Below are 27,224 nucleotides of genomic sequence, written 5' to 3'. Positions count from 1 at the left end.
CTTATAGGTGTGACTACATAGGTCTCCAGTGGGCCTGGCCACATTTGTTGAAAGTACATTGTGCAAGGTTAATATAAAGCTTTTTGTTTTTAAGGAAACCCTGTGGGTGTGTGGCATCTTAAAGATGAGGCTGTAGCAGAAAGTTTTATGGGCAAACAGAACTATACAAATTGGAGCTATCTAATAACATTAACTTCTGTTTTCATACATTATTCACAAGGAGAATCTAAGACTCAAAAAGTGAAACCATTGTGCCCTGTAATGAGTTTGTGTCAGAGCTAGCCTAGAGCCCAGGTCTTGACTCCTCAATACAGTATTTTCCCCATTGTTACAATATCTAAGAAGAGGCAGAACTATTGTTTAAGGTCCTACTTAAAAACAAGTTTTTTTCTTTTTTTCTTTTTTTAAGGAAACAAGGTTTTAATTTATTTTATTTTGTTGAGGAGGGACTATAGAAAGACAAACTTGTGCTGGAAGGACAGATTTGGGAAAAAGAAAGGCCTAAACAGATACTTAGCTCTTCCTTAAAACATTTGGAAAATTAAAAATGCAGATCGAAGAAAGAGTTTAGCTGTGTTCAGCATCCACTGAATATGAAGGGAAAGTAGTGTCGTGGTGATGCAGTCCTGACTGATGAGCTGATAAAGGCACTGTCAGATTAAATTCTGACTTGTGGAATTACAGTGGTTACAGCAGTCCCAACAGGCCAGGCCTTGTTGCTTGATTCCTTTCTGCTTTTAGAGAATGTCACATTTGTTCACATGAGGATGGAAGGTGTGGGAAAACATTTTCTCTATGCCAGTAATGGACCTTCCCAACTGCAAGTGTGCTGAATTGTGTGGGGAGACTTTGACTTTGTAGTTGAAGCCCTGCATCATTCCTGCTGAACTTTGGTACAAAGTCCTAAGAGCTGTGGTACAGGATAGGTGTATTTAGCTGGTGGTCTTCCTCATGCCTTTGGGACAGTCACACACAATTGCAAATACTGAACAACTACTTCTTTATGGATTTGGCAATAATAATTTATAAGCATCATTTCAAGAATGAAAAAAAATTTTTTTTCCTCTTTGTTGAGCCAGCTTAGATATAGGATTCAGAACTGGTGAGATGGCTGAGTAGGTAAAATTGCTTGCTGTGCTAGGCTGGTGACCTGGTTCAGTCCTCAGAACTCACATGAAGTTATAAAGAGAGCACCAGCCCCACAGTTCTTCTCTAACCTCCACATGCTCACCGTATCCCAAACGCACCCAACAACCACACAGAAGTAAATAAATCCTGTTTTTTGTTAGTTTTCTTCTGTTATTTTGAGGTGGGGTTCAGCCGTCCCAGAGGTATCCTTCTTCACATTTCTGGAGCAGATATGAAGCAGTAGTGAGGAAGGGCAGAACACAGAGGGCTGCTGGCTTAGTGTTTTGAGACAGAAGTTACAACTTATAAGTTTGGGGAGTAGCTCAATAAAGTGCTTGCTATTACAAGCATGAGGATCTGAGTTTGACTCTCCAGAACTCACATGAAAAATGGCATGACTCTGCAATCCCAGCTCTGTGTAGGCAGATATAGAAGGGTCCCTGGGCTTTGATCCCATCTCGAAAATAATGTGGAAGGTAGTTGAGGAAGACAACACATTGACTTCTAGCCTCCACTTGTAAGCACACTCTTGGGCGTGTATCTTCATGTTATTTCATTTGCTATCATTTTCAAGTTGTTGACTTCACTGTTAATGTTATGTAATACACAATCCATCAACAAATTAAGTAATAGGTAGGTCGCAGGGTCTGGGGAAGGTGTATCGCAGTCCAGCGGTGTTCTCTGGAGCTCTGCACAGTCCACCTTCACCGTTCAGCGTCCCGGCACAGAGAGAGCACACAGCACAGAGAGAGCGCTGGCCCATCCAGCTCTCGGGTCTCCAGGTGCCTCCCCTGGCCCCGCCTTGTAGGTGTGACAGTTGCCAGAGTCTCAATGGGGGTTGGAACTTCCAGATCCAAGCTGGAATGGCTACGAACTACATTGTATTCTCCTTCTTAACTTGTGGATAGAAAACAGTGTGTAATATGTTGCGTCTTTAAGATTGTTGATAGTTTAGTCTGGTAAAGATTAGGAATGTTGAGATTTTTCTAAGTTCAAAAAGCTTCGAATAAACCCAGGATCATATTCTAAGCTAATTTCCAGTTCTGACTTAAATTTAGAGGGGGATATGCTTTAATTCTAAACCACTGTCAAGTATACTGTATTTTCATCAGAGCTTCTGGGGTAGGGTTAGAAACAGTTGCCATTTTATAGCTGTGAGACAAACCCTGCCTCAAAAAGTAAGGTGGAGAGTTAACAAAAGACAATACCCAGTGTTGACCTCTGACCCCTCTATACATGCTCATGTGGACCTATACTCATACCTAGATCACCCACACACAAACACTCAGATACACACACATGTGCATCCTCCAAAAGTAATATTTTTCCCCATCCTCTTGTAGGATCTATAGCCTAAATTGGCCTTGTGATCCTCCTGCTCAGAATCCCACCACATAGCTTAGGTATTTGACAAACCACTTGAGCAACTGTAGGAATGGAAGAAGGAACAAGACTGGCCAGGAGAGAAGAAAGAGTTGTGATAATGTCCTGAGTCTGTCTTCCCTGGGATCTGCCAAGCTCGTTCAGAGGAAGCACATTTCTCCAGCTTCTTGACTAAAAAGATTGTGGCTTCCAGGGATTGTACAGATAGAGGATTCATTGAAGAATATATGTTCAGTTTTTTTCTTCATAAAGTTCCTCAATCCTTTGCCCCTTTCTCTTTTTTTAATCTACCTTCCTTTTCTAAACTGATGTTGTTCTTCTATCCTCCCTACTTAGCTTTCTTTACATGTGAATATTTTTTGAGGATGAAATCCCAGGATTTCTGGAAGAACGTGCCCTGCTGCCAGCTGGACAAGATACTGTGTGGTGATGTTGTGTGTCATTATTGAAAGGAATAACAATATCTCAGATCTGTATATTATCTTGAACAAAAGCAGTGTTTTCATGGTCTTTCATTCAGGAGGCAACTGGTGTAAAAGCTGGTTTTGACTCCCAAGTTGTGTCTACATGAGCACTCTTTGAAAATATAATCATAGTATCGCTGGGGAGTAAATGAGCATCATCTTCAGCTCAAATATAACTATTCCTGATCTACTCTCAGGATGCTGTTGACCTTTCATAATAAGAATAGCTAACATTATATACTTACTGTGTGCCAGGCATACAGTAATGAGTGTTTCTCTCCTCTCCTTGAGTCTTCACAAATGTATGGAGTAAATATTATTATATCCACTAGCCAGGTGAGAAATAGGGTTTTTTTGTGGGATTAAATCATTGGTCCATTGTGGCTGAGTTAACTCGTGGAGCCAGATTTCACCCAGGCACTCTAGCACCAGAAGAGCCTGTGCTTCGGAGCAACGGGCTATGCTGCTGTGTTCAGCATGGGACGGTTGAAAGGCCTGTGACTGAGACTTAGAGAAAATGGATTCTAATCCTGTCCTGTCTTTAAACTCACCATAAGCTTGACCAGGCCACTTTTCACCTCTGGGCCCCAGTTTACTCTAGTGTTAGATGAAGTAAAATTAAGAAAGTAACCTTTAAAGTTCCTTTATGGTTTTAAGTCGGTGGAATCCTCAGTTGGACACAGGGGAGAGTTTAATACTGAAGGAAATTAATTCTGATCCTGTTGATTTTAGTTTTCTGTTTTTGGAGACAGGGTCTCACTATATACCTTAGTGACTTGGATCTTTACTGTGTAGACTTGGCTGGCCTCAAATGTGGTACAGTCCTTTTGCAGCTGCCTGTCAAGTTCTGGAATTACAGGCATGTATCATTATGCCTACTTTTAGTATTTATTTCTGACTGAGTTCTCACCTTTTGTTAGGTTTGTGTAGAGATGTGATTTAATCTTTTCAAGGCCTCTAAGAAATAATGTGTAGCTATTGGTCCCATTTTACAGGAGGAAACACTGAAACCCAAAAGATTTTAAATGACGAGTGTTAGGTTGCTCAGTTAGTAAACTGATAGAGGCTTGGTAGTATCTAGTATCTTTGATTTCCAAATTCACAACTTTGCCTTTTATATTATGTGGCATAGTTAAACTCTGAGAAGTTCATCATTCTCACTTTATAGTCTGATTATTCCAGCATATATACAAGCAATAATAATGTGAGAAATTGGTTTTGCAGTTTTCACTTAATCATATAATATATTGTAATTTTTTGTGTAATCTGTTCTGGTTTTCCCCTCAGTACAGTACAAAATGCATGGTCTCTGGAGTAAATCATGAGTTAGATTCTAGCTTTGCCTTTTACTAGAAGCTTAATTGGAGACATCAAATAACTTCCAAACTTGATTTTTCCAGTTCATGTATGTATTGTATGGGGTAATATATGCTTTGTCATTCAGTGTAGTTGCAATCTGTTCCTTGTTCTGGAATTACTTGAAGCCTGACTAAATGAGACTTAAGGATCTCTTCTCGGAAAGGCTCACTCATATTTGTTTTCACTGGTCCTCCTTCTGAGGGCCTCTACAAGTGACTGTTCCCTATGATGGCACCAATGCCCCCACCCTCAGAGAGCAAGCCAGGGAAACACAGTGCTTTTTGTAAGTAGTTTATAGAACTGTCTACCTTTACTTAGCCTTTTTTTATTTTGTTAGAAGGGAGTCATTAAATCCAGTCCCAATTCAGCAGAAGGGAAATGGGTTTCATCTCTTGAATGGCAACATCTGAGAATTTGGTTGGGCCTGAATAGGTTCTCACTGGTAACTCTCACAGAGTACCTAGGTGTCTTGCTGTGGATGTACTGTCCTGCCCAGCAGGTGAAGCTGAAAGAGGCTGGCTGATTGAACTGCTACTATAAATGATAAAGTGATAGGTCCGTGTATTGATCCAAGGTTAAAGTGATCCGTTATTATAGTCATTGCCTTCAGGGATAGAATGGTTTAGCTTGGATTGACTTTCTCTGTTCTTAATGTAGTAGTGATGCTTCTACCATCTAAAAGGTGAATAACCAGGGCCTTATTCTTTGGAATGCATTTTTATGCAGTAGTCTTTGAAAAGATGAGGAGAAAGCAGCAATTGGTCTAACCATTGAACAGTCTTTTTTAGTAGGCTTATATCTGTAAACATGACCAGTAAAGCACAGTTGGGATTAACTAAGCCATTAATAGCCTTTAAGGTCATGTTCCCATATGTAAATAGAAACCTCTATAGAATGCTCTCATTACTAGGTGAATGAAACAGAAAGTGGTACTGTCCTTTTTTAAAACATCAAGGCAGGAGTGAAGACCATTTTTATCCTTCTCTCTGTTGGGACCATTTAAGTTTGAGGCCTTTCAGAATCGAGATTTGATAATAGGCCGTGGAGCTATATATCAAATCAACTTTTAGTCTTCTGTGTTAGTGATTCATACTAGCAGCAGAATTACATTTATGAAATAGTAATGAAAATAATTTTATGGTTGGAGGTCACCACAACATGAGGAATTGTACTAAAGGGTGACAGCATTAGGAAGGTTGAGAACCACTGTTCTAGTGGTTTTGATATGTACTTTAGAAATGAGTTCCTGTATTAGTATTAGTTATCCCTGTATTTCTGCCAAAATACCAGGCAGAAACAATGTAGGGGAGGAAAGGCTTATTTTGCTCATATTTTCAGAGGAATTTCAGTGCATCATGGCAGGGAAGGCAGGGTGGGATAGTTCCATTTGTGGTTTTGCAAGCTTGAGGTGTTGGCTTCTTCACATTGTGGCAGATAGGAAGCAGTATATAGGCCAGAACCATGGGTGGGTAAGCCCCACCCCTGGTTAGCTATTTCCTCCAGCAGTGTGTCCTAAAGGCTCTGTAGCTTTCAAAACAGTGTCACAAGATGGGGATTGAACATTCAAAACATGAAAAACACAGGGAATATTTCATATTCAAACCACAGCAAAATCACTGCATTTACATATCTAAGAGCATCAAGCAATAGTGGTCCAGAGTGGAGACCAAGTCAAAGAGGAGTAAAAGAGAGAAAAAAAAATCCCATTTTCTCATATTTGTCTGTCTTAGACCATTCCCATAAGCACCCGAAGATCCTACCGATAACTCAACCTGAATGGATGGATATATATATATCCATCTTTAACAAATTTTAATCTTGAGCTCCTGGTTTTCATCATCATGGTTGCTCTCTTCCTCAACATAACAACAAACAACTTTCCTCCTATGGTCTTCCTTACAATAGTAACTGGCAGTTGTTTTTGGATCTACTCAAGGCAGAGATCTTTGAGTCATATCTGAAGCCTTTTTTTCTGATCTCCCATATCCAGTTATTAACAAATATATCAACTCAGCATATACATTGTAACAGAGTCCCCTACCTCACCTCACTTCTACTACCATCACGTGACTCTCACCTTTCTTGTCTGGATGTTGAGTACCCTTCTGATTGGTCATACATGTTCTTATTTACTGAAAATTGTAAACTCTTAATTAAACAAGTACATGCCTGCCTCAGGGCCTTCGCTTTTCCCTCTCCTGTAGTGTTTTCCCCTCAAGATACTTAACACCTATACCCTGATTTTTTTCACAATGGTGCTAAAATACAACTAAACAGAAAGGCCTTGCTTGACTTCTGTAAGACATGCCTTGGGCTTGCGTAGATACTAAAGAAGTGTGTCCAGTCAGTAAAACACAGCTGGGGAACATGGTAGTTTTTCTACTCCTTGTGTGTCTTATCTCTCTGGAAGTGTTTTGGTTGACATATATCTATAGAACTTTCCTTGCCTTGGAATGCTTATATATATTTTTAGATTGTAATTTAGTTGCATATCTTCCTTTTCTTTCCTCCCTTCAAGTTCTTCCATATAACCCTCCCTACTCTCTTTCAGATTTATGGTCTCTTTTTTTTTTCAGTAATTGTTATTGCATATATGTGTGTATTTGTATATACATATATATTCCTAAAAATAACTGGTTGAGTCCATATATTGTTACTTGTATGTGTGTTTTCAGGGTTGTCCAGTGCTAAACGGACAATTAGTGTGCTTTTCTCTGGGGAGAACCACCTTTCCAGCTCCCAGCTTTACTCAGTGCCTGCGGTTCTTTGTGTAGAGTTGAGGTTTTGTGGGCTTTTCCCCCCATCCAGTTCGGCATGTTCTTTGGTGTTGTCCTTGTTCAGCTTAAGTTTAGGCGGTCATGCTGGTAAGACTTTACAGTTACAGCTTCTGATGTTACTAGGAGACACAATCTCATAGCAAATTCCCTGATCCTCTGGCTCATAGAATCTTTCTGCCTCCTCTTCTGCTATGTTCCCTGAGCCTTAGGTGTGGGAGTGTTTTGGAGATGTAGCCTTTGGGACTGGGTTCCATAACTCTGCATTTTGATTGGTGGTTGTTTTCTGTAGTGGTCTCTGTCTGTTGCAAAGAGAGATTTCCTTGATGAGGGATGAAGACTATACTTACAGGTTAAACCCTGGAGGAAGATGTGGAAAGTTTGAGTGTGGAGTTGGGTGGTAGAGGTGGCACAGTGGGTCCTATGGGTGGATGTGGGTCCTTAATATTTTTTGACTGAAAAAAAATATGAGAAAAAGTGATCAGCAGACCATAGAAATGGCAGAGTAGCTGTGGAAAAGTGGAGCAGTAGAGGCAGCCTGATACTCCTCGGGTAGTGAAGGAAAAACAAAAAGACATTTCCTTGATAATATCCAACCTAGAAAGCATTTCACAGAGTGGTACCAAAGCAGACTTGGGTTTGGCAGGAACCCAACACAGTTTGGGGCCTTACCTATTCCAGTCCCATCCCAGGTGCCTCTGGAAGTTGCAGGCAAGTCCAGTCTACTTGGGAAGCAGTCTGTGTACTGTAGGACTTTGGATTGTTTTTAAACTAAAAAAGCCAAGCAGTTCAAAGGTATTATATCAGATCATATATAGTATAGTATAGTATCAGATCAACAGTTTTCTAGGGTTCTACAGTTTTAGTGGATATTGGACATCTTATCTACCTGTTTAAGACTACTGGGAACTAGGCAGGTGCAAGAATTATCTCCATTTGATAAGAATAGATCAAAGCACAGAAGAAAGCTCCAACTCAACTAGAGTTTGGATCAATGCCTTTTGATTCTCTTTTCTAATCTGGCCAACAAAGAGATAGCTGGCCTACTTGAGTTTCATTGCTTTCAGATGTCTTGTCAGGTACTAGTGGAAAATATAATTAGTATAAAAGAAGTTTAAATTCAAAGAATTAGCTCCACATCAGGCTTCTTGGATCCTTAAAGCTGATCTGAAACAGGTGCTGTTTATTTAAGTGAGTCCTAAAAGTGGAGAATAGTCTCTAGCATATCTGGATCTCAAAATTCTCCAAATATTGTGCTTAAGATTGATAGACGTGGAGAGTCATTGTTTTTGTTTTGTTTTTTGCTCCCCTTCCCTAACGTGGTCTCATGTAGTTGAGGCTGGCTTCAAATCCCCCCTTTTCCCCTTCTACCTCCTAAGTGCTGAGATTGCAGGCATGAACCACCACATTCAGTATTATTATTATTTGTTTCTTTTTAAAATTTTCTCTTGAAATTATAATTATGTCATTTCCCCCTTTCCTTTCCTTCCTCCAAACACCCGTGTAGCTAGAGTTTTCCTGCCTTGCCCACAGTCAGGACAAATCTCTGTCACCTGCCAGTCCCACAGCCGCTCAGACCCAACCAAGTAAACACAGAGACTTATTTTGCTTACAAACTGTATGGCTGTGGCAGGCTTCTTGCTAAATGTTCTTATAGCTTAAATTAATCCATTTCTATAAATCTATACTTTGCCATGTGGTTCGTGGCTTACTGGCATCTTCACATGCTGCTTGTCATGGCGGTGGCTGGCAGTGACTCCCTCCGCCTTCCTGTTCTTTCTTTTCTCCTCTCTGTTAGTCCTGCCTATACTTCCTGCCTACCCACTGGCCAATCAGTGTAATTTGACATACAGACCATCCCACAGCACACCCCTCCTTGCTTTCTTTCAAATTCATGGCCTCTTTTCATTAATTGTTGTTATATACATACATGTATTTCTAGATGTGTGTGTGTGTGTATTTGCACACACATTTACACACACATCTGCATACATAAATACAACCTGTTTAATCTGTATAATGTTACTTGTTTGTATGTTTTCAAGGCTGACCATTTGGCATCACCAATTGGTGTGCTCTTTTCTGGGTAAGGCAATTTCTCCCATTGTCAGCATTCATTAGTTGCCTTTAGTTCTTTGTGTAGGGTTGAGGACTTGTGGTATTTTCCCGTCCACTTTAGTGTATCTGTTGTTGCCCTTGTTCATCTCATGTTTAGGCAGTCATGTTAATGAAACTTAATGGGTGTGGTTCTGGCGTTACTATGCGACACAGTCTCAGCAAACTCCCCGATCCTTTGGCTCTTACAGTTTTTCTGCTTCCTCTACTGCAAAGATCCCTGAGCCTTAGGTGCATGGGTGTTTTGTGTGTTCATTGGTACTGGGCTCCACAGCTCTACAGTTTTCATCAGTTGTGGTTTTCTGTAACGGTCTTTTATCTGTTGCAAAGAGAAGTTTCCTTGATGAGGGATGAGGACTACATTTATCTGTAGATATAAGGACAAATATTTACAGTGTAGTTAGAGCTTATGTTGGTTTAGGAAAGTGGTGGTTATAGGTTCTCTTCCAAGACCCATTACTTCACTAGCATTGTGGGTAGTTTGCTAGGTTTTCAGTACCAAGCTCAGTGTCTCTTGTTGAGTGGTTCTTAAGCCTTATTAGAGAATTGTTAATTACTGCTAAACCACTGCTGTACCCTATGGTTAGTGTGCCATGCTGGTTGTTGTGTTTCATAGATATCATAGCTGGGTAGGACTGTGGATTGTTTTCCTCCTTTGAGGTTTGCATCTGATAAGCTAGTCCTCTGGGGAAAAAACCAACATTCAATTCATTCAGTTCCAGCTCAGGGGCCTCTGGGCCTTGTGTATGAAGTATATCTTCAGCAGCAGCAGTCACATAACTTCCACTTTTGTGAAGCTATGAAGGGCAGTAGCAATAGCCTATATGTTTTGGGAGTTACTTGGACAACCCTGACCAATAACCTCATGCTTGGTATTGGAGTTTGTATTAGATGATCTTTGGTTTTTGGAGGGAGAATTGTCAGCCTAGATAAGAAAATTTCATTTGAACTATATATATGCGCGCGCACGCGCGCGCACACGCACGCACGCACGCACACACACACACAGACTTACGTGTATTATAGGTCTTTTTGAGGTAGTTAACTTTTTCAGACATCCTTACTGTTACTTCACTCTCCTCCCTCCTGTGTTTATCTCCTTCCTCTCTCATTAGAGGCCCCCCCTTTCCCATTTCCCTGTTATTCCCCCTCTCTATTGTTCCCCACCCCCACCCCCCACAGTGGTCTCTTTTTACTTTCCTGGATTCTATAGTTACTCTAGGATAAGTCCTCACACCTGGAGATTTGGAACTAGGAGCTTCCAATGAGAGAGCTCATGTGATGGTTGTATTTCTAAATCTGGGTGTCCTCACTCAATATGATCTTTTCTAGTTCTGTCCATTTACCTGCAAAGTTCATGATATCATTTTTATTTACAGCTGAATAGTATTTCATAGTATATATGTCCCACATTTCATTATACATTCATCAGTTGAAGGTTGTTTAGGTGGTTTAAGTTTCCTAGTTATAGTGCATAGAGCAACAATGAACGTGTCTGAGCAGTGTCTGTGGTGTAGGATGTCAAGTCCTTTGGGCATGTGCCAGTGAGTAGTGTAGCTGGGTCATTATTTTTAGTTTTTGAGAATTCTCCACATTGATTTCCATTGTGCTGCACTAGTTTTCAGCCCCAACAGTGAATGAGGGTTCCCCCCCCTCCCCATTTGTTAGAGGTTTGTTTTTTATCTTTGCCATTCTGACTTGGGTAATAGGAATCTCAAAGTTGTTTGATTTGCGTTTCCCTAATTGCTAGAGATGGTGAATTAATTAATTTTTAAAGCTATTTATTAGCTGTTTTGTTGTTGTTTTGAAAACTCCAGTTAGTTCCCACGCCCATTTTTTGAAAGAGTCTTTTGTTGTTGTTGTTTTGAGTTCTTTATATATTCTGGGTGTTAATTCTGTCAGATGTATAGCTGGTAAAGATTCTCTTCCATTTTGTGAATTTCTTTTCACTAGTTGATTGTTTCTTTAGCTGTACAGAAGCTTTTTAGTTTTAGGAATGTCCCACTTGTCAGTTGTTGCCTTTAATTGGTAGGCAAATGGACACAAAGTCCCTTCCTTTTCCTGTATCATAGACGTATGCTTGTGGGACTGGAGAGATGGCTCAGTGGTTAAGAACACTGACTTCTTCCAGAGGTCATGAGTTCAATTCCCAGCACCCACATGGCAGCTAATAACTGTAACTACAAGATCTGACACCCTCGTACAGACATGCATACAGGCAGAACACCAATGCACATAAAATAAAAATAAATAAATTAAAAAAAAAGAAGTATGCTTATATTTTCTTGTATCAGTTTCAGGTTTCAAGTTTAGATCTTTGGTTATTTGGAGTTAGTTTTTTGTTCAAAGAGATAGGTACAAGTTGTCTAATTTCACTCTTCTACATCAATTTTTTTTACAGCTCCATTTGTTGAAGATGCTTTCTTTCCCTCAGTTTATGTTTTTGGCATCTTTATCAATTATAAAATGGCTGAAGTTATGTACTCGTATTTGGCTCTTCAGTTTTGTTACATTGGTCTGCATATCTATTTTTGTTCCAGTACCATATTGTTTTTATTACAGTAGTCTGTAATATATCTTAAGATCTGGAATGGCAATCCCTCTAGCATTGTTCTTTTTGTTTAGGATTATTTTGGCCATCCAGGGTCTTCTGTGGTTCTATATGAACACCAGGACAGTTTTTGTTTCTTAATTTTAAGTAAATGTGCATGCGTGTTGCAGAGGGGACAGTGTTGGGGGACTGACTGTATGATGTGTGTGGTGTGTGTGTGTGTGTGTGTGTGTGTGTGTGTGTGTGTGTGTGTGTTGCGTGGGGGGGGGCGCAAGTGTTGGGACAGTATGTGTGGTTTTGTTCTTCCACTATGTGAGCTGCAGGTATCTAAATCAGGCTGTCAGGCTTGGCAGCCTTGTTTGTTTCCTTTTTGGAGAGAGGGACTTTTTTATTCTTCTAACAAATGCTTGGGGAATGTTGGTTTGAGGTCCCTGCTTATTCTTGTCCTCCTTGTTAAGCCCAGAGGGCTTGATGTTGGTTTTCCTGGAAGAGCTCTGGTCCTTAGTTCTTAGTGATTAAGTTTTTCAAGCATGTATCCATTTTCATATATCTTACAATAACCTTGATTTTATGTAGCTCAATCTTTTGTTTCCTTATGAAAATACATGACATTTGATATGATACATAGTTATTGGGGGTGTTTGAAGAAGAAAACTTGTACTAATATGAGTGACAATGGCTTCTGTTTGAATGTTTTCTGAGGAAGGTATTTGGGCAGTTAGGGCAATTGAGCTTGGGTATTTTTCCAGTTCTACACTGGTAGAAATTCTTATATCAATAACCCTGATATTTCCTTGCTGCTTTAGTAAGTAAGGGTAGGGAATGGTATTGGTCCTCTTACCCTATTCTGACCTGAAAGGCTCTTTAGACACACTTTCATATTTAGCTTTGATAAAGACTGATGATAATTGTGGGATATTTTGAGTGCACTCTGACACTCTTGAGACTGCCAATAAAGTTTACTTTGAATCAGAGGGCGGGACTAGCTATTAGCTGACTAAATTAGCCATAGAGGTTTCAGAGGACCAAGGACATACAGAAAGAGACACAGGTAGTAGTAGGGAGGGGCTTAGAAAGATTCTCAGCATCTTGGATTGAGGAAGGAGAGAAGAGGAGGTCACTGGTCACTTCTCCACCTCTCTGATCAGTCAGGTTCTTACCCTGAAATCTGTCTTCTGAGTTTTTATTCATAAAGAATAAATATTTCAGATGATAGTATTAGAAACAGGGCTCTGAGCCAGTAGGTAAGGCCTTTGGTATCCTATTCAGGTGGTAACAGTTTAACACCTTTTTACAGCTGCTCCTGATATCACTGGCCATAAACGGAGTGAAAACAAAAATGAAGGGCAGGATGCCATGATGTACTGCAAGTCAGTTGGCTACCCCCACCCAGAATGGATATGGCGCAAGAAGGAGAATGGTATATTCCAGGTGAGTAGGAGGTAGCCCTATACCTATACCTAAATCTCTTTGCTTACTGGAGTTTTTCCTGAGGAGGTCCAGACATCTGGACCAGTTATTGCAACAACTATTTCTTTGAATGTAGGATGGCTTGGACCATTATGGAGTGAATTACAGTTTACATCATGAATATGGAGGTTAGTCGGTACTCCATTGCTAAAGCTGTCTGTCTGGTAAGAGATTAGATTGCTTGCTTTCACAGTAGAACACAGAGCTAAAACTAATTAAATATTTTGCTATGATTCTGGAATGGGTTGTTTTTGTTTGTTCTTAAGAAAAGGGACCAAGAGATACTAAAAAAAGTCAAAGAACATTTTTTTCCAGTCTGTGGAATGATTTGTGTGTGTGTGTGTGTGTGTGTGTGTGTGTGTGTGTGTTTTGTGTTAGTTTACACATTTGTGTGGGTACCTACAGAGGCCAGAAGAGGGTGTACTACCTGTACTCCTGCTCCAGAAGTACAGGTAGTTGTGAGCTGCCTGTTGTGGGTGCTGGAAACTGAATTCCAGTCCTCTGCAAGAGCAGCAAGTACTCATAACTACTGAGCCATCTCTGCAGCCCTATATAACTCTGAAGCTATATTTGTTTGGGGGTGGGCTTTACCTACCTGTGCATATTTTTGGAGGTCAAAGAGGGTATTAATCTTCCTCTATCCGTTTCCATGTGCTGAGGCAGTGCCTCTCCCTGAACCTGGGGCTCATGTTTTCTTGGCTAGTCTGGAAGCCAGCCATCCTCCTGTCTCCACCCTTTCTCAGAGCTGGGGTTACAGGTGTATGCAGGATGCCTAGCTTATATGTGCACTGGCATCAGAATTCCGGTTCTCCTGATTGCACAGCAAGTGCTCATAACTGCTGAGCCATCTTCTGGCTCCTGTGGAGTGGTTCTTGACAGTGTTTAAATAGTGCCTTGGAGTCTTTTATTCTCTGATTCAGTGATTTCTAAACAATTTCCTTTCCTGACAGGGGATTTTCATACATCCACTTCAGCTTTTATGCCCAGATTATATTTTATAGGCATCCTTTTTTATTACCATCCCTCAGAATTAGAAAGGACTCTGCAGCTCATCTAATCCAGCTTCTTTGGAAAAGTAACATATTGAACAACATAAATTATTGGCAAAATCAAGGATAATAGGCACTTTTATTTCAAGTCCTGTATATTTCCCGTCTTATGACCTCTTGATAGCAAAATGTCAAGTATTGATGACTCTGGTGTCAACAGTGATTTTAGAACTACATTAGTAAAGAGGATCAGGAGCTAGGAGGTGAAGATGCTGAGCTGAGTATTTTCAGAGAAAGCCATTGTGTTTTCTAAGGGGCTACGAAGGAATATCCATTTCTCTTTTGGTCATTGGAAAGGATGTCTCTGGCTTTTGCCAAAACTGATTGAAATTACTTTGTATTTTCATTTCTTGAAAGGTGAAAGTTGGAATTTCACTGTGAAGGTTGAGTTCCCTCTTTCAGCTGTGTACCCACACAAAATGCAAGCATGCTGTAACTGGGATAATATGAAAGATGATCTTCCTCTTTATCTGTGCTATTTTTGTATATTGTTAGCTGTTGCTAGTGTAGGGTGAAGATGCCTAGAGTGCTCTATACCTGTCACAGCTCCATGACCCTGTACTAGGGCCAGCTCTTTGAAGCTCTTCCTGGCTCTCCTGCAATGGCTCCTCAATACCTCCCAGTTCTCCATCCTGCACTGTTTTGTTTTTGTTTTTGTTTAAAAAAAAAAAACAAAACTATTTCTCTGTGAGTTTGAGGCCAGCCTGTGATACAGAGTGAGTTCCAGGAAAGGTGCAAAGCTACACAGGGAAACTGTCTTGAAAAAAACCAAAACAAAAACATATTCCTGAAGTCAATCATCCCTTTGGATGTTTGCCCTACCTTATCCTATCATTACACACATACTGAGGTCCGAGGACAACTTTTGGGAGTTTGTTGTTCTCTCTTGCCATCCTAGGTTCCAAGGATGGAACTCAGGTTGACAGGCTTGCATAACAAATGCATTTGCCTATGGAGCTTTCTCCTTCCTTCTTGAAGCTAGGTTTCTTGTGTATCTTCCCTTTAATAGGATATGGGATGTATAGGTATTTATTAATTAGTAGATACTTGTTGATTGGTTGAATAGTCTTTAATCCCAGAGTCCTGGAAGGGAAGTCAGGGTTTTCTCCCTGCTCCCTCCTGAGAGCAAGTTTTTAGCATTGCTTCTGAGCGAAGTTTAAAGACTTGTCAGGACTGGTCAAGTAAAGAAATGTACTGGCTCTTACCAGATGGTCCTGAGGTTCTCACACATGCCAAACATTGGGTATCTTGCTTCTCAGCTACAGTTTTTCCCCCTGTTGTTTGAAGCAGCATTTGTTAATTTGTCTGTCTGTAGGAGTCTGCAAGCAGCAGGCCTCTACTCAGTCTGGAAGTTGGAGAAGTTCAAAGGATCAACAGTAATGGAAATTTGTACCCTATTTCTACCAGAAGTGTATTGAACCCTGAAGGGAAGTCATCTAGCCATTATCCTGATAAGAATGAGGATATTGTCACCCTTCCATGGGTAGCTCATCTACTCTGACCTGCCTTTTTCCCCTCAGGACATTTCCAATAACTCTGGTCGCTTCTTCATCATCAACAAGGAGAATTACACTGAATTGAATATTATGAATCTCCAGATCACAGAAGATCCCGGCGAGTATGAATGTAATGCTACCAACTCCATTGGCACTGCCTCCGTTTCCACCGTCCTCAGGGTACGGAGCCACCTTGCCCCACTTTGGCCTTTCTTGGGAATTCTGGCTGAAATCATCATCCTTGTGGTGATCATTGTTGTGTATGAGAAGAGGAAGAGGCCAGATGAGGTTCCTGATGGTAAGAGCATCCCAACAAAACAGTAAAGTTGGGGTTGGTTTCTTGGGTAGTTTCCAAGTACTGAAAGAGGAAATATAAGGATCTGGATTAAGTACCAAAAGAGAAGAAAGAAAACTTTCATGCTGGTGCTAATCTGTGCTCCCCACTCCCCACAGTTTTTGTATTAGCCACCTAGAGATATAATTAGCTCTCTCCCTGTTTAGGTGTTCTCCAAACCCTAGGCCTTGGCCTTCAGGCCATGTGGTGAATGGGCAGCTGTCAAACTCTTTGTTCAGCTCTGTCCTCCTTCAATACAGATCATCAGGCAGATTGAGCTTGAGGAGAATCCAAGTCAAGCCTAGAAGCCACCCCAAGATCACAGGCCACCTGTCCTTTCAGGTAGATTTAAGGTATATAATTGGTTGTCACATGATTACCTGGCATAGTCCCTGTAGGTAACTGTCCCAGCCCAGTCTAGACGACTGTTCAGAAAGCCATTAGAAGGAGGCAGACTTCAGTTCCTTTCGTTGGTCTCTTTGTTAGGTCTTCAAGGCTCTCTTCTGGCTTTTCTGTTTGTGTCCCACTGATAAGAATGGTAGGGAAGATGTAGCTTACTCTAGGTTTAGGGAAGCCAAGTGCCAACTCCTCAGCACACACTCCAGGGCATTTTTCCCCAGCTGGCCCAGAGTTACAGAAGATACAATGGGAGTAGAACCATCTCAAACCGTTATTAGAAAGCCTAAGACTTGGATATGCGGGATATGCTTAAAATCAGGAAAGCTTTGGGAAAGTCTTGTATATTTGGTTATAGATTTTTCATTTCTAACCCTATGAAGAGAACAGAGAACTTATCGAAGCTTGAATCACTAGTATTCAAGCTAAAAAGCTATTCACTAAAAAGCTCCTCATTTTCTCCCCATGAACTATAATACTGTATCAGCAAATAGAAATTGATTGATCAACTAGCTATAACTGCCCCTTGCCTGTCACTGTCTAGACGAGAGGATGTACCCCAGGCTCAGTGCAGACTGGGGGCAGTGGTGGTGCTGGCTACCATCTGTACTTGTGGTACAGTGTCCTCCCCCAGACTTGATGGATCTGTTACTGAGCAGTAGTGTGTTGCCCTCTCTCCACATCATACCATATCTGTTAGTGGACAGCACCAAGTGAGATCTTATACTCCCTTGGAGAGAGTACAGCCTCAAAAACATGGCGTGGCTTTAAACTCTGAAAAGAATGTTTAAGAGCAACAACCACCTTTTCTTTCTTTTCCTTTCTTCTTCGCAGCTCTAAGTCTCTTGTCTGAATTAAGTAGAGTCTGAATGGAATGAGTACTTAGATGGGCAGGAGGTCTTGACATTCATCTCTGAGGGAGATCTGGTGGGCTCCCATCCTGATGAGCCAGATAGAAAAATGGGAGAGATGAGCTGGAAGTAGGCGGGGGGGGGGGGGGGGGCCCTGGGCTTTGTCCAGTTCCTTGCAGTAAAGGATGTCCCCAGTTTTGCTTTCTCATCCTGTGAAGTGAAGCTGCATTCTTAGGATTTTCATGTGTCCCTGATGCCAAGTTTTTCTTTTCTTTTCTTTTTCTTTTTTTGTTTTGTTTTGTTTTGTTAAATGTTAAGACTCCCAAGGTAGAGTGCTGTACCTATATTCAGACCTGAGAATAAGGGAGGGAGAAAGTTGTCTACCTTTCATATATTTACAGCTTGGCTATTTGGGAAGTTACATTTCATTCCTAAAAAGGGCCCATCCTCTTAGAATGTTTCAAATTGCCAATTAGGAGCCTAAGGGCTTAGATTTAGGTCATTGTTAGAGCCCAAGACCTGGAGTTTGTTCTTCATCACTAGAAGGGGATGGGATCCCCAAAAGACCAGAGAGAGACAGAGACAGACACAGCACTAACTGTGCCAAATACCACCTTCTTCAGCATATAGAAAGCTGAGGAGCCAAGAAGTTAGCTAAGAAAAGGCAAAGGTGGGCTTCGAAGCCTCGTTTTTTACATTTAAGACAAGGGTGGCTGCCATTTTCACAGCAGTTGCACATTGGCTTAGCCTGTCCTCACCAGAGGTACCAGTTTTACAGGCCACTTGTGTTAGTGTTTCTGTCCCAGCATGTTGTAGGTTAGACTTTAGGAACTGTTAAAGGTAGTTCTGTCTGACAGGCAGATGCCTGTGGATGGGAGCAGCTATCCTCTTAAGAGTTCTTGGTGGTTAAACTGAAGGGGGGTGGGGCTGGCTGGTAGAGCCAGTCTTCTGAACAGCTTCCTGGATGGAAAATAATAAGCTAAATTTCTATATATAGTGAATGAATTCTACGTAAAACAGATGACTGCAGGGTAAGTGCAAAGTAAAACCTCCTTGCACTGGTTTCGGGAGAATATTATCATGCAAGCAGCTTTTACTTCTTTGTTGTTGGATTGGGTGAAAATCTGGGATTCCGGAATGATTGCGGTGTTCACCATCTCTCCTTTCCCGACAGCCAATATGGTCCAGGGTCCATTTTCCATCTCCACTTCCCTGCCCCCTTCAGCATTGTCAGACTTCTCCCTGCTTCCATCTCCCTCTTTGGGTTTTGGCTTTTCTTCTGGAAGAGGGGTGTGTGTTGATCTTCAGTGAATTTTCCTTATGTTGTGGCCTTTTCTTTGTTAAGTTTCTCCTCAGCTCCCATCTCAATTCATAAGAATGGCAAACTCACTGATGCTTTGTTCCCATTTTTTCCTCCCTTAATTTACTTGTAGATACACATACATATTTTTAGTCTGTTGAGGATGAATGAAGAGGTGCACTCTATAAGAGACAAACTCAGAATGTTTTAGTGATGAAATCTTACCTATAATCATGGCTGTTAGCCTCTTGATGCCACTATGAAAATGTGAAGTTTTTATAGGTCTGGTGTGCTTTTTCTTTACCAAATAGGCAGTTTATTACCAACATTTGTGGTTGATTTGAGCTTCAGTGAACTCTAAAAAGGAACTCATGTACTTATATTTTCAGTAGTCTGTAGTTATTGGTAACTTTTCTGCTTAAGTAGAAAGCACTAAGTGAACAGTGCAACAATATAAAAGAACACAAATACAGAATTTAATTAGAAAAGCATGTGTACCTTTCGATTTCTCACACTGAAAATATATATGGTTGAGGTTAACCGCTTTTTGGTCCATTTATCTCCTGAGTACTCAGGCCATTTCGTAGAAGAAATCACACAGTCCTTCAGTCCCCTGTTAGATCTTTTTGAGGACCAGTGCCACATAAGTTATCTCATAGGTAGATTATTTACACATGCACTTCACTTTTAGTGTTTCTAGTAACAAGTCAATTACAGGGTCCAGTTGGAGCTTTGCCTTTTCATGGAGAGTACGCCAGGGGTGTTAAGTAGTGCAGTCTTCCTTCTGTTACAGCTGGACTCCTACTTGGAGCCACATTTGTGTTAGTCACGTTCTGACTCAGCTCAGAGTATAGTTAACATGTCCCTCCCAGGATTCCTTCTGCCCACTGGTAGACAGAGGCTGGGGTGAACCTACTCAGTCTTGGGGCCTTCAGTTCTACTAGATATTTTGGTGTCCTCAAAGGCATTGAGTTAAAACAGCTGATTTAAGAAAGAAAATACTAGCATCAGAAACTCTTCAGTTTTCACACTGGGGTAATTTTGTAAGTTGGTCAAAGGATTCTTCCTGAAGTCACTGGTGGAGGAGGTACTAGCATAGCAAGTTTGAGGGGCAGAAGAGGGAGAGCACTGTTTAGTAACTGTGACCTGACTTCTTTTAGACACTTGGGACTGAAGCCTTGTTCTGATAGTCCAAAATCTACCAGTGGATCAAAGCATTTGGTAGCATATGGAGCTTCATAGCAGGCCAGAGATGCTGGAAAAGAGGTGACTTGGTAAAGTGACACCAAAAACACATTCCATGTGCTTAACTAGGGTCAGTCACAAGTACCTTGTGAGAAAATACAGATGAAACATGGAAAATGATTCAGAGATGGGGCAAACCACAATAAACTCCAGCACTTGAGGCAGGAGGATTGTTTGATGCCAGCCTAGGCTAGATAGCAGGTTCTGCCAAGGGATGGTGGTGGTAGCTGAGGATGTAACTTATTTGGTAGAGGGCTTGCCTGGCAGGCATGGTTCTACCTTTGATCCTCAGCAACTTAGAAACATCCATGGCCGTGCATACCTGGAAGCTTAGCACCTAGGAGGTGGAAGCAGGTCACCCTCAGCCATGTAGGGAGTTGGGCCAGTGTGGGGAAAAAAAGATCCTATTACTCCATTCCACACAAAAAAAAGGGGGACTGGGACATGGACACACACACACACACACACACACACACACACACACACACACACCTCCCACCCCCAGTGAGGTGATTAAAGTGGCATAGGGGCTTTGACCAGAATCAACTCTTGGCTGTTTTGAATCTAAAGCCATCACTTTATGTTGTATAGTGGGTGCAGTATGTTACTTATTGCATCTCAGAGTGCCCACCCCAGATAATGAGATGTGTGTGTGTGTGTCAGGATGGGGGGGGGAGTTTGAGGGTAGCCATACTTCAGCGAGGAAAGAGTATTCAGGCAAATCAGTCTGTGCACCACTCCAGCAGGAGCGTCACACTCATCAGATGGATTCCAGAAGCATCTTGTTTCATTCTCCCTCAGTCCTCTTCCTCTCATCTAGCCAGTGGCTGTGAGTAGTCCCCAGGTGGAGAGAACAGTCTTTGTTTAAGGCGGCTTTGACCTGAGGGTTTGGGGGTATGTTGATATTTGTCGGTTACTGTGACTTCTTTTTTTTCCCCCTTCAATTGCATCAAACCCTTAAAAACATGGTGGTAAGTGAGCGATATGCATGCTTTTGGAGTTTGTTTAATCTCCGCTTCAGTCTATACAATGCACAGTTCATAATGTTAACACTTTCTTCAAGTTTACTTCATTCACTTTCACAACTAATTTGGATTTTCAGTTTGCTGTTTAGTCCTCATTTACTTTATTTTGTGCCTTTCTCTGTAGCTCTGTTCTCTCCTGACCTTCTGTGGAGGTCAAGTTGTTCTTTTGTCTGGCCTGTATGGGAGAGTGGTGCTGCAGGCAGTGGCTCAGCACGGGTGGGATGGGGTGGGGTGGGGTGGGGTGTCCTCGGGTGTCCTCTTCTTTGTGGTGTCCAAGTAGATTTGGGGATGAAAGGGGGTTCCTGGGATTTAGACACAGTGTGAGTCACAGCTGCTCCCACTTTCAGGCATGGCAGCTCCACCAGAGACACTGTTGCTCACATACTCACGTGCAAACCCTTGCATGTGGCTAGCTGGTGACGTTGGAAAGTGGTATTTAGACACCAGGGTACATCCCCACGCCAACAGAAAGGACTGTGGGTGAAGTGTGCGTGGGTTAGTCGAGTGTCCTGCTAGGGAAAGAACTGGCCTTGCTATTGTGTTTCCCCTTCTCTTGTTTTTTTAAAGTTGGGAGTGGATTTGGCTGTCTTGCATTAGAATTTTGTATTTTGGGGTGCACACTAAAATTAATCAGTTTGTTCCTGTGTCGTCTTTAAATTCCCAAGGTGCTTAGCTTCTAGCATGTTATCTGATTGGCCTGCCCTGGGTGCTGAGCAGTAGGCTGTGGAGGGGAGGGTTCAGGCTGGGCTTGTGTGTCTTAGTACCTGGTGTGTCCTTGTATCTTTCCACTGCATACACAGCAAACAGATGTCTTGGGTGTCCTGACCCTAGTTTGTTCTCTGTACCTGTTGTAATAGCAGTGTTGTTAGTAGTAGTGGACTCCTGTGGACACTGGTATGTTGCTAGCCTATTGTTTTGCTGATGAGTCACTGGTTTGTGGTTAGTTTTTGTTTTGTTTTGTTTTGTTTTGAAATCCTGTTTTGCTCCAGTCACTGTGTGCTGGCGGTGGCTTTGCCTCTCCGTTGCCTGAAAGGAACAGGTGGAGCAATGTCTCCCTGACAGACATTACTCCTGATATGTGCTCCTGCAGATGCCTACACCAAGATTGTAATCTCCATAACTGCTTCATGTGCACCAAGCCCCCTTGTGGAATCCTGCTGAGAGTTTTTCTAGATGCCTTCAGTGAAAGCACCCAACTGTTGTACAGTAAAAACAAAGGGCGCTTACTTGGTGTCCTCCTTTTGTGAGTTTTTAAATAACTTTTTTTTATTTTAATAACATTTTCTCGATGTATGCATATCTACTAAGAGAAGACCAAGTTGTCAGAATTATGAAGTATTAATAAGGCTTCTAAATGCAAATGACAAAAACTTTTTAATTAAAAAAAACAAACATCTTATGGCTTTTCTTGTTTTGGCCGGGGCACAATAGTGAGCCCATCTCTTTGTGTGGAGTTTTATAGAAGGGTGTCACTGTTCAGCTCTCCCTATGATGTCACAGAACATCTCTGCTTCTCATATGTCTCTTCCTGGCCCAGTTGAGCATGGGTAGCCAAGGATTAGGTTGAACTATTATGGCTTCATCTTCCTCAGTCTCATGCTTCAGATCAGTGACCTCATAAAGATTGTAAAACAGCAGGAAAAACAGTGCCCTCTGGGGAAGTGAGGATGTGTGGTTAAATGTATAGAATGTACACATCCATTTACATTGAAGAACTGCATACATTCTCCACAAGAAAACAAACAGCAGGATTTTACAACTGAAATGTTGGTTTGTCTTCTCATCTATTTTGAGTGAACCACTGGAACTTGGGGACAAGATGAGTACAATGATATTGCAGCCTATCTGTCCGCTACAGTTGCAGTTTTTCATGACGAGCATTCAAAGTGTTAACTAAAACCATTGAAAGAACATATCTGCCATTAAAACTGAACCTAGAAACAACTTCATGAGTGTTTTGCACCTCCAGATGGAATGGCCTTTAATAAATGCTATGAATAGCCATGTTTGCCACTTGCACTTGACTGTCCTGTTCATTCTTAGGCAGGGTCTAATGGCTTTCTCCTTTCTTCTCTTATATCTCATGGATCATTAAAAACCGAATACCTCATACAGATGATGAACCAGCCGGGCCAATGTGAGTACTTCATTGAATAGATTTTACAGTTTGAATTGTGTTGATTGCAGTTTAGCTAAAAGGAATGCTAAAGATTGTAAGAGAAGGCAATTCCCTTACAATGAAAGTTGCAGTGTACACTTTTTTTTTTCCCCTCTGAGACAGGGTTTCTCTGTGTAGTTTAGGTGCCTGTTCTGGATCTCACTCTAGACCAGGCTGTCCTCGAACTCACAGAGATCCGCCTGGCTCTTGCCTCCCGAGTGCTGGGATTAAAGGCGTGCGCCACCACTGCCACTTTTTAAGCCTGACAGAATTCTGACTGGTGACCTTGATTCCTAGGCCAGGTCTTGTTTTTAAGCCATACAAGTGAATACTATGCAAAAGAAATTGAAAAAAAAGAGTATGCGTTTGACATGCTTAAACTGATAATATAGAAGTAAGCAGTATGACCATGTCAACTTCAAACTGGACTGTAGAATTAGACAAACTACTGTCTCGTTCCATTAACAATTGCTGACAAGAGAGATGGAGGTGTAACTTGGAATGAGTCCAAGGCTACCAGGCTTTCCTGGAGTTGGACGTTATAAGAAGCCAGAGGGGCAGTTGGTGGGTTAATGGCCAAAGGGCTCAGCATGGCTAGTTGCTGGTCATCTTTTATCATTTAAGAAATTAAGTGTTCAAGCCGAGCTGTGGTGGCGCATGACTTGAATCCCAGCACTCAGGAGGCAGAGACAGGTGGATCTCTGTGAGTTCGAGGCCAGCCTGGTCTACAGAGCGAGATCCAGGATAGGCTCTAAAGCTACAGAGAAACCCTGTAAGTATAGAAATCTAAGGGAAAGCGTTGTCTGCCTTTGGGAGTCTGAAGGATCTATTCACTGAAAGTAGGAGGTACTTTATGTAAGGAATGTTATACACTACTGTTAGAAGTAGACTTTGCTGCTACACCAGGGGTGGAAGGAAGTGAAGAGTCTGTTTCCATGTGTTGTATTTTTCAAACGATAATGACTAGTTGAACTCACACAGTCCAATTTTTCCTCCAAAGGAAAACCAACTCTACCAACAATCACAAAGATAAAAACTTGCGCCAGAGAAACACAAATTAAGTACTGCTTATAATGTAAGTATGGCCTTCTTTAGAGATTTAAAAGTTCTATTCAAATGAACTGTGCCTCTGCTCACCTTGCTACGAATTCTTCAGTAGTTGGTGTTATGTGGTAAGACCTTATTGTTAATTTCAGAATAGTTGATACTGATGGAACAAGTTCTTTCTGTTCGCTGCAATGTTTGAATGTATTTCAGCCATGTTGACCCACATACTTATATTAGGTTCATTTCACAATGAATACCTTGCATTGCAGTCTACTTACATATTTTTAAAAAGAAATTGTTACCTTCTTAGGTAGAGTATCCCAAAAGCCTGTTAGTACCATGTGTGATCTCCGCTGAAGGCAAGACAGAGATGGTGGCCGTAAGGCAGCATACTTACACACATGGAGATCAGAAGTTCATCCCACATTCCTGAGCATGCTGTTTGAACCAAAGCTTTGTTTGCTGTGGTACTGATAGCTGAGTGACAGTGCATGTTCTTAATTTCCAATACTTTCTTTACAGCTCTTTAGGTTCCTGAAAACGGTGGCATCATGACCTGCTACATTTTCTGCTTGGACCTCTTTGGTCTCTCCCTTCAAGTGAGCAACACCACAATGACCGTCTAAAGCATGCCTTATTTAGCCTCTCCTATAAGGGTGACCTAGCCAGGTACATTTTAAACAATGCTTCAGTGTAGAAGGTGTAAACTATTTTGGGCTTGATGTGCTGTGAATGTTGCTTCCCCTCCCTTTGGTAAAATATTTAAATAGAAGTGAAAAGGTCCTCTGAGGATCAGATCATGCATGCGCCATTTTTTACTTATGCAGCTGTTAAATTGGCAAAGCTCTAAATGCACTGCTGCCATCTAGTGATCATTTTGTAAAGTACAGCAAAACCTACAGATATATACAGTATATAAATATATATATATATTTATATTTTTGGGGGTGGGAGAAATCCAAAATAAACTAAACGCTTGTTTCATTTTTAAGCTGCTGATACTCATTCCTTATTGTCTGTTGTCAGATGAGGAAGCTGCAGTTCTGGTACATGAGAGTGTAAACTTAAGTCTCATTCTAAGGGCTTACCCTATAACTTTTAAGAACCTGGAACAGTCCACTGAACAGCTGTAATGAATTGCAGTATATATGTATGATTGCTTTTTAAGTGACTTTTCCTTTTGTCAAATCATGTAAATTCTGAAATCTTTTGCACTGATGTGTTGAACCTTATTCTTGTACATTCGATCAAGGCAACTTTTATAATTTCCCTTTTGTTTTCAATGACCCTGAAATGTTAAGAGCATGGTGATACTCTATGCAACTCTAGTTACACTTTTTGGTTTGACACTGTATTTTTCACATCGATTTAATGATTGATGATAGATTTTATAACCTGACTGGGTTCTTATTCGGTACTAACTGTAGATGCATGTACTTGTGTTCTGTGTAATTATTGAAGTGCAATGGTGTACAAAAAAAAAAGTGAATTCACCTGTTTTTAACAATAAAACATTGATAAAAGGTGCTTGGAATAATACTCTTTATTCAAATATTTTCAGTTCTTTAATTGCATATGTGTGCAGGGCTTCAGTTTCTTAGCTCTGTGTGATCTTTTTAAGTTCCTTCTCCACCTCTTCTACAAATGCTGGGAAGTTTTGATCCATGAGGCATAAGCGTAGAAAGGGGCGCAACTCTTCTGCTCCCCATGAAGATTGTTCATAGGCTAGGGGCAGCTTCTCTGATGTCAGGATAGTCTGCAGGGGTGCCAAAAAAGGAAGGGGTCGACTGTGGGTGGGAACACTATCCCAGATGATATAATACAGGAAACAATGCCTTAAAATTTGGAAAAACACTACCCCAAAACTAAAATGTTCCTAGCTTTACAAAGTCTTTTTCCACACTTAGGTTTCATATTTATTATGTTATGTTTATGTTTCCTTCCTTCATCCCTCTGGCACACTTGTATTTTCTCCCTGCTTCCTGTCTCCCCACCCCCACAAAAAACAAACCAGAGTTTCACTATCACCCAAGCTGGTCCCAAATGCCTGGATTATAGTGAGGTAGTATTTACTGTGCCCAGCTCTATATTTTCTGGATATATACAAAAAGTAAGAGAAGCTTGGATCCTTAAGGAGATGTATCTATAAAGTTGAGATCCAGGGAACAAACACTATGCTACTAACATTCTTTATTTGGAAGTTGGATTCTGAATGGAAATAGGTGTCTACCTGAGGATGTAGCCTAGTAATAGAATACTTGCATAGCATGGGTAAAGTGTAGAGTTTGATCCTTAGCATCACCAACAAAAGCAGGTTGGGAGAGGTGGTTGTAAACTGACCATCCAAACGACAAAAGTCATGGTTTTGGTTTTGGTTTTTTTTTTTTTTGGTGGTGGCCATCTGAATGATTTGACAGAAACATACCTTTCCCACAGTCAAAATACAGGATGCTTTGTGTCCTAAAAAAAAAATCTCTTGTGCTGTTGACTGTTGTCGAACCCTTAAGGCTGGATAACTATGAATCTCCTCCAGCCTTCATGTTGCCTTTTTAAAAATGTTATATTGTGTACAATAAATCATAGTGTAAACAGTCCCTTTTTAATGAGTCTCACTCCCTTGATTTTTTGACTGGACAGTGGAATAAAAGTAGTATGCATTCCGTAGAAATTGCACTTCAACGCTTGTCCTTTCCTTCGGCAGCAACATGAGATGCAGGCAGCATGGTGAGCTCTGGCTTCCTGTCCCAGGCACGAAAGTCAGTAGCCTGTACTCCACGCTTATGTTGCTAAACTATAGTGTTCCAGAGTTTAGGTGTTTGAAACATTTTAATGTATTTCACCTTACAATGACTTGATACTGAGTCAGTCACACTGTAAGCTGGGGAGCATCTGTATTTTGGCTTCTTTCACTTAATATGGGTTAATGTTAAGTGTATGTGTAATTCATTCCCTTTTTTTGAAATTAAATATTCAGTGGTGCAGGTGTACAATTCACATACTCTCTTTCAGTTGGCCTGGGTTTTGCTTTGTGTTGCTATAAATGTTCAGAAGGTTTGTTGGAGATGGTATCTTCCCATGT

At 41.2% G+C, this 27,224-nt stretch overlaps 2 protein-coding genes across 8 annotated transcripts in view; one reads left to right on the top strand and one right to left on the bottom strand.

Moving 5' to 3' along the window:
* The window catches only part of Nptn (neuroplastin), a 75,648-nt gene extending 49,978 nt beyond the window's left edge, over positions 1-25,670 (top strand). For 2 of the 7 annotated variants that reach the window (XM_028892494.2, XM_028892492.2), the window contains 5 exons: positions 13,072-13,205; positions 15,814-16,087; positions 23,068-23,077; positions 24,099-24,173; positions 24,668-25,670. In XM_028892494.2, coding sequence (XP_028748327.1) covers positions 13,072-13,205; positions 15,814-16,087; positions 23,068-23,077; positions 24,099-24,159 — 479 coding nt within the window. In that variant the 3' untranslated portion in view covers positions 24,160-24,173; positions 24,668-25,670. Of the gene's footprint in view, positions 1-13,071; positions 13,206-15,813; positions 16,088-16,383; positions 16,459-23,055; positions 23,078-24,098; positions 24,174-24,667 lie in introns of those variants that run through there. The other 5 variants (XM_028892493.2, XM_028892490.2, XR_005091941.1 and 2 more) reach the window with 4 other exon arrangements.
* The window catches only part of Rec114 (REC114 meiotic recombination protein), a 110,018-nt gene continuing 108,220 nt past the window's right edge, over positions 25,427-27,224 (bottom strand). The window contains exon 6 of the mRNA XM_028892495.2: positions 25,427-25,901. Within this exon, the coding sequence (XP_028748328.1) occupies positions 25,743-25,901 (159 nt within the window). The 3' untranslated portion in view covers positions 25,427-25,742. The remainder of the gene's footprint in view (positions 25,902-27,224) is intronic.

Source organism: Peromyscus leucopus, chromosome 7 (assembly GCF_004664715.2).
Source record: "Peromyscus leucopus breed LL Stock chromosome 7, UCI_PerLeu_2.1, whole genome shotgun sequence".
Classification (NCBI taxonomy): domain Eukaryota; kingdom Metazoa; phylum Chordata; class Mammalia; order Rodentia; family Cricetidae; genus Peromyscus; species Peromyscus leucopus.
This window is presented reverse-complemented; position numbering and strand designations above follow the sequence as displayed.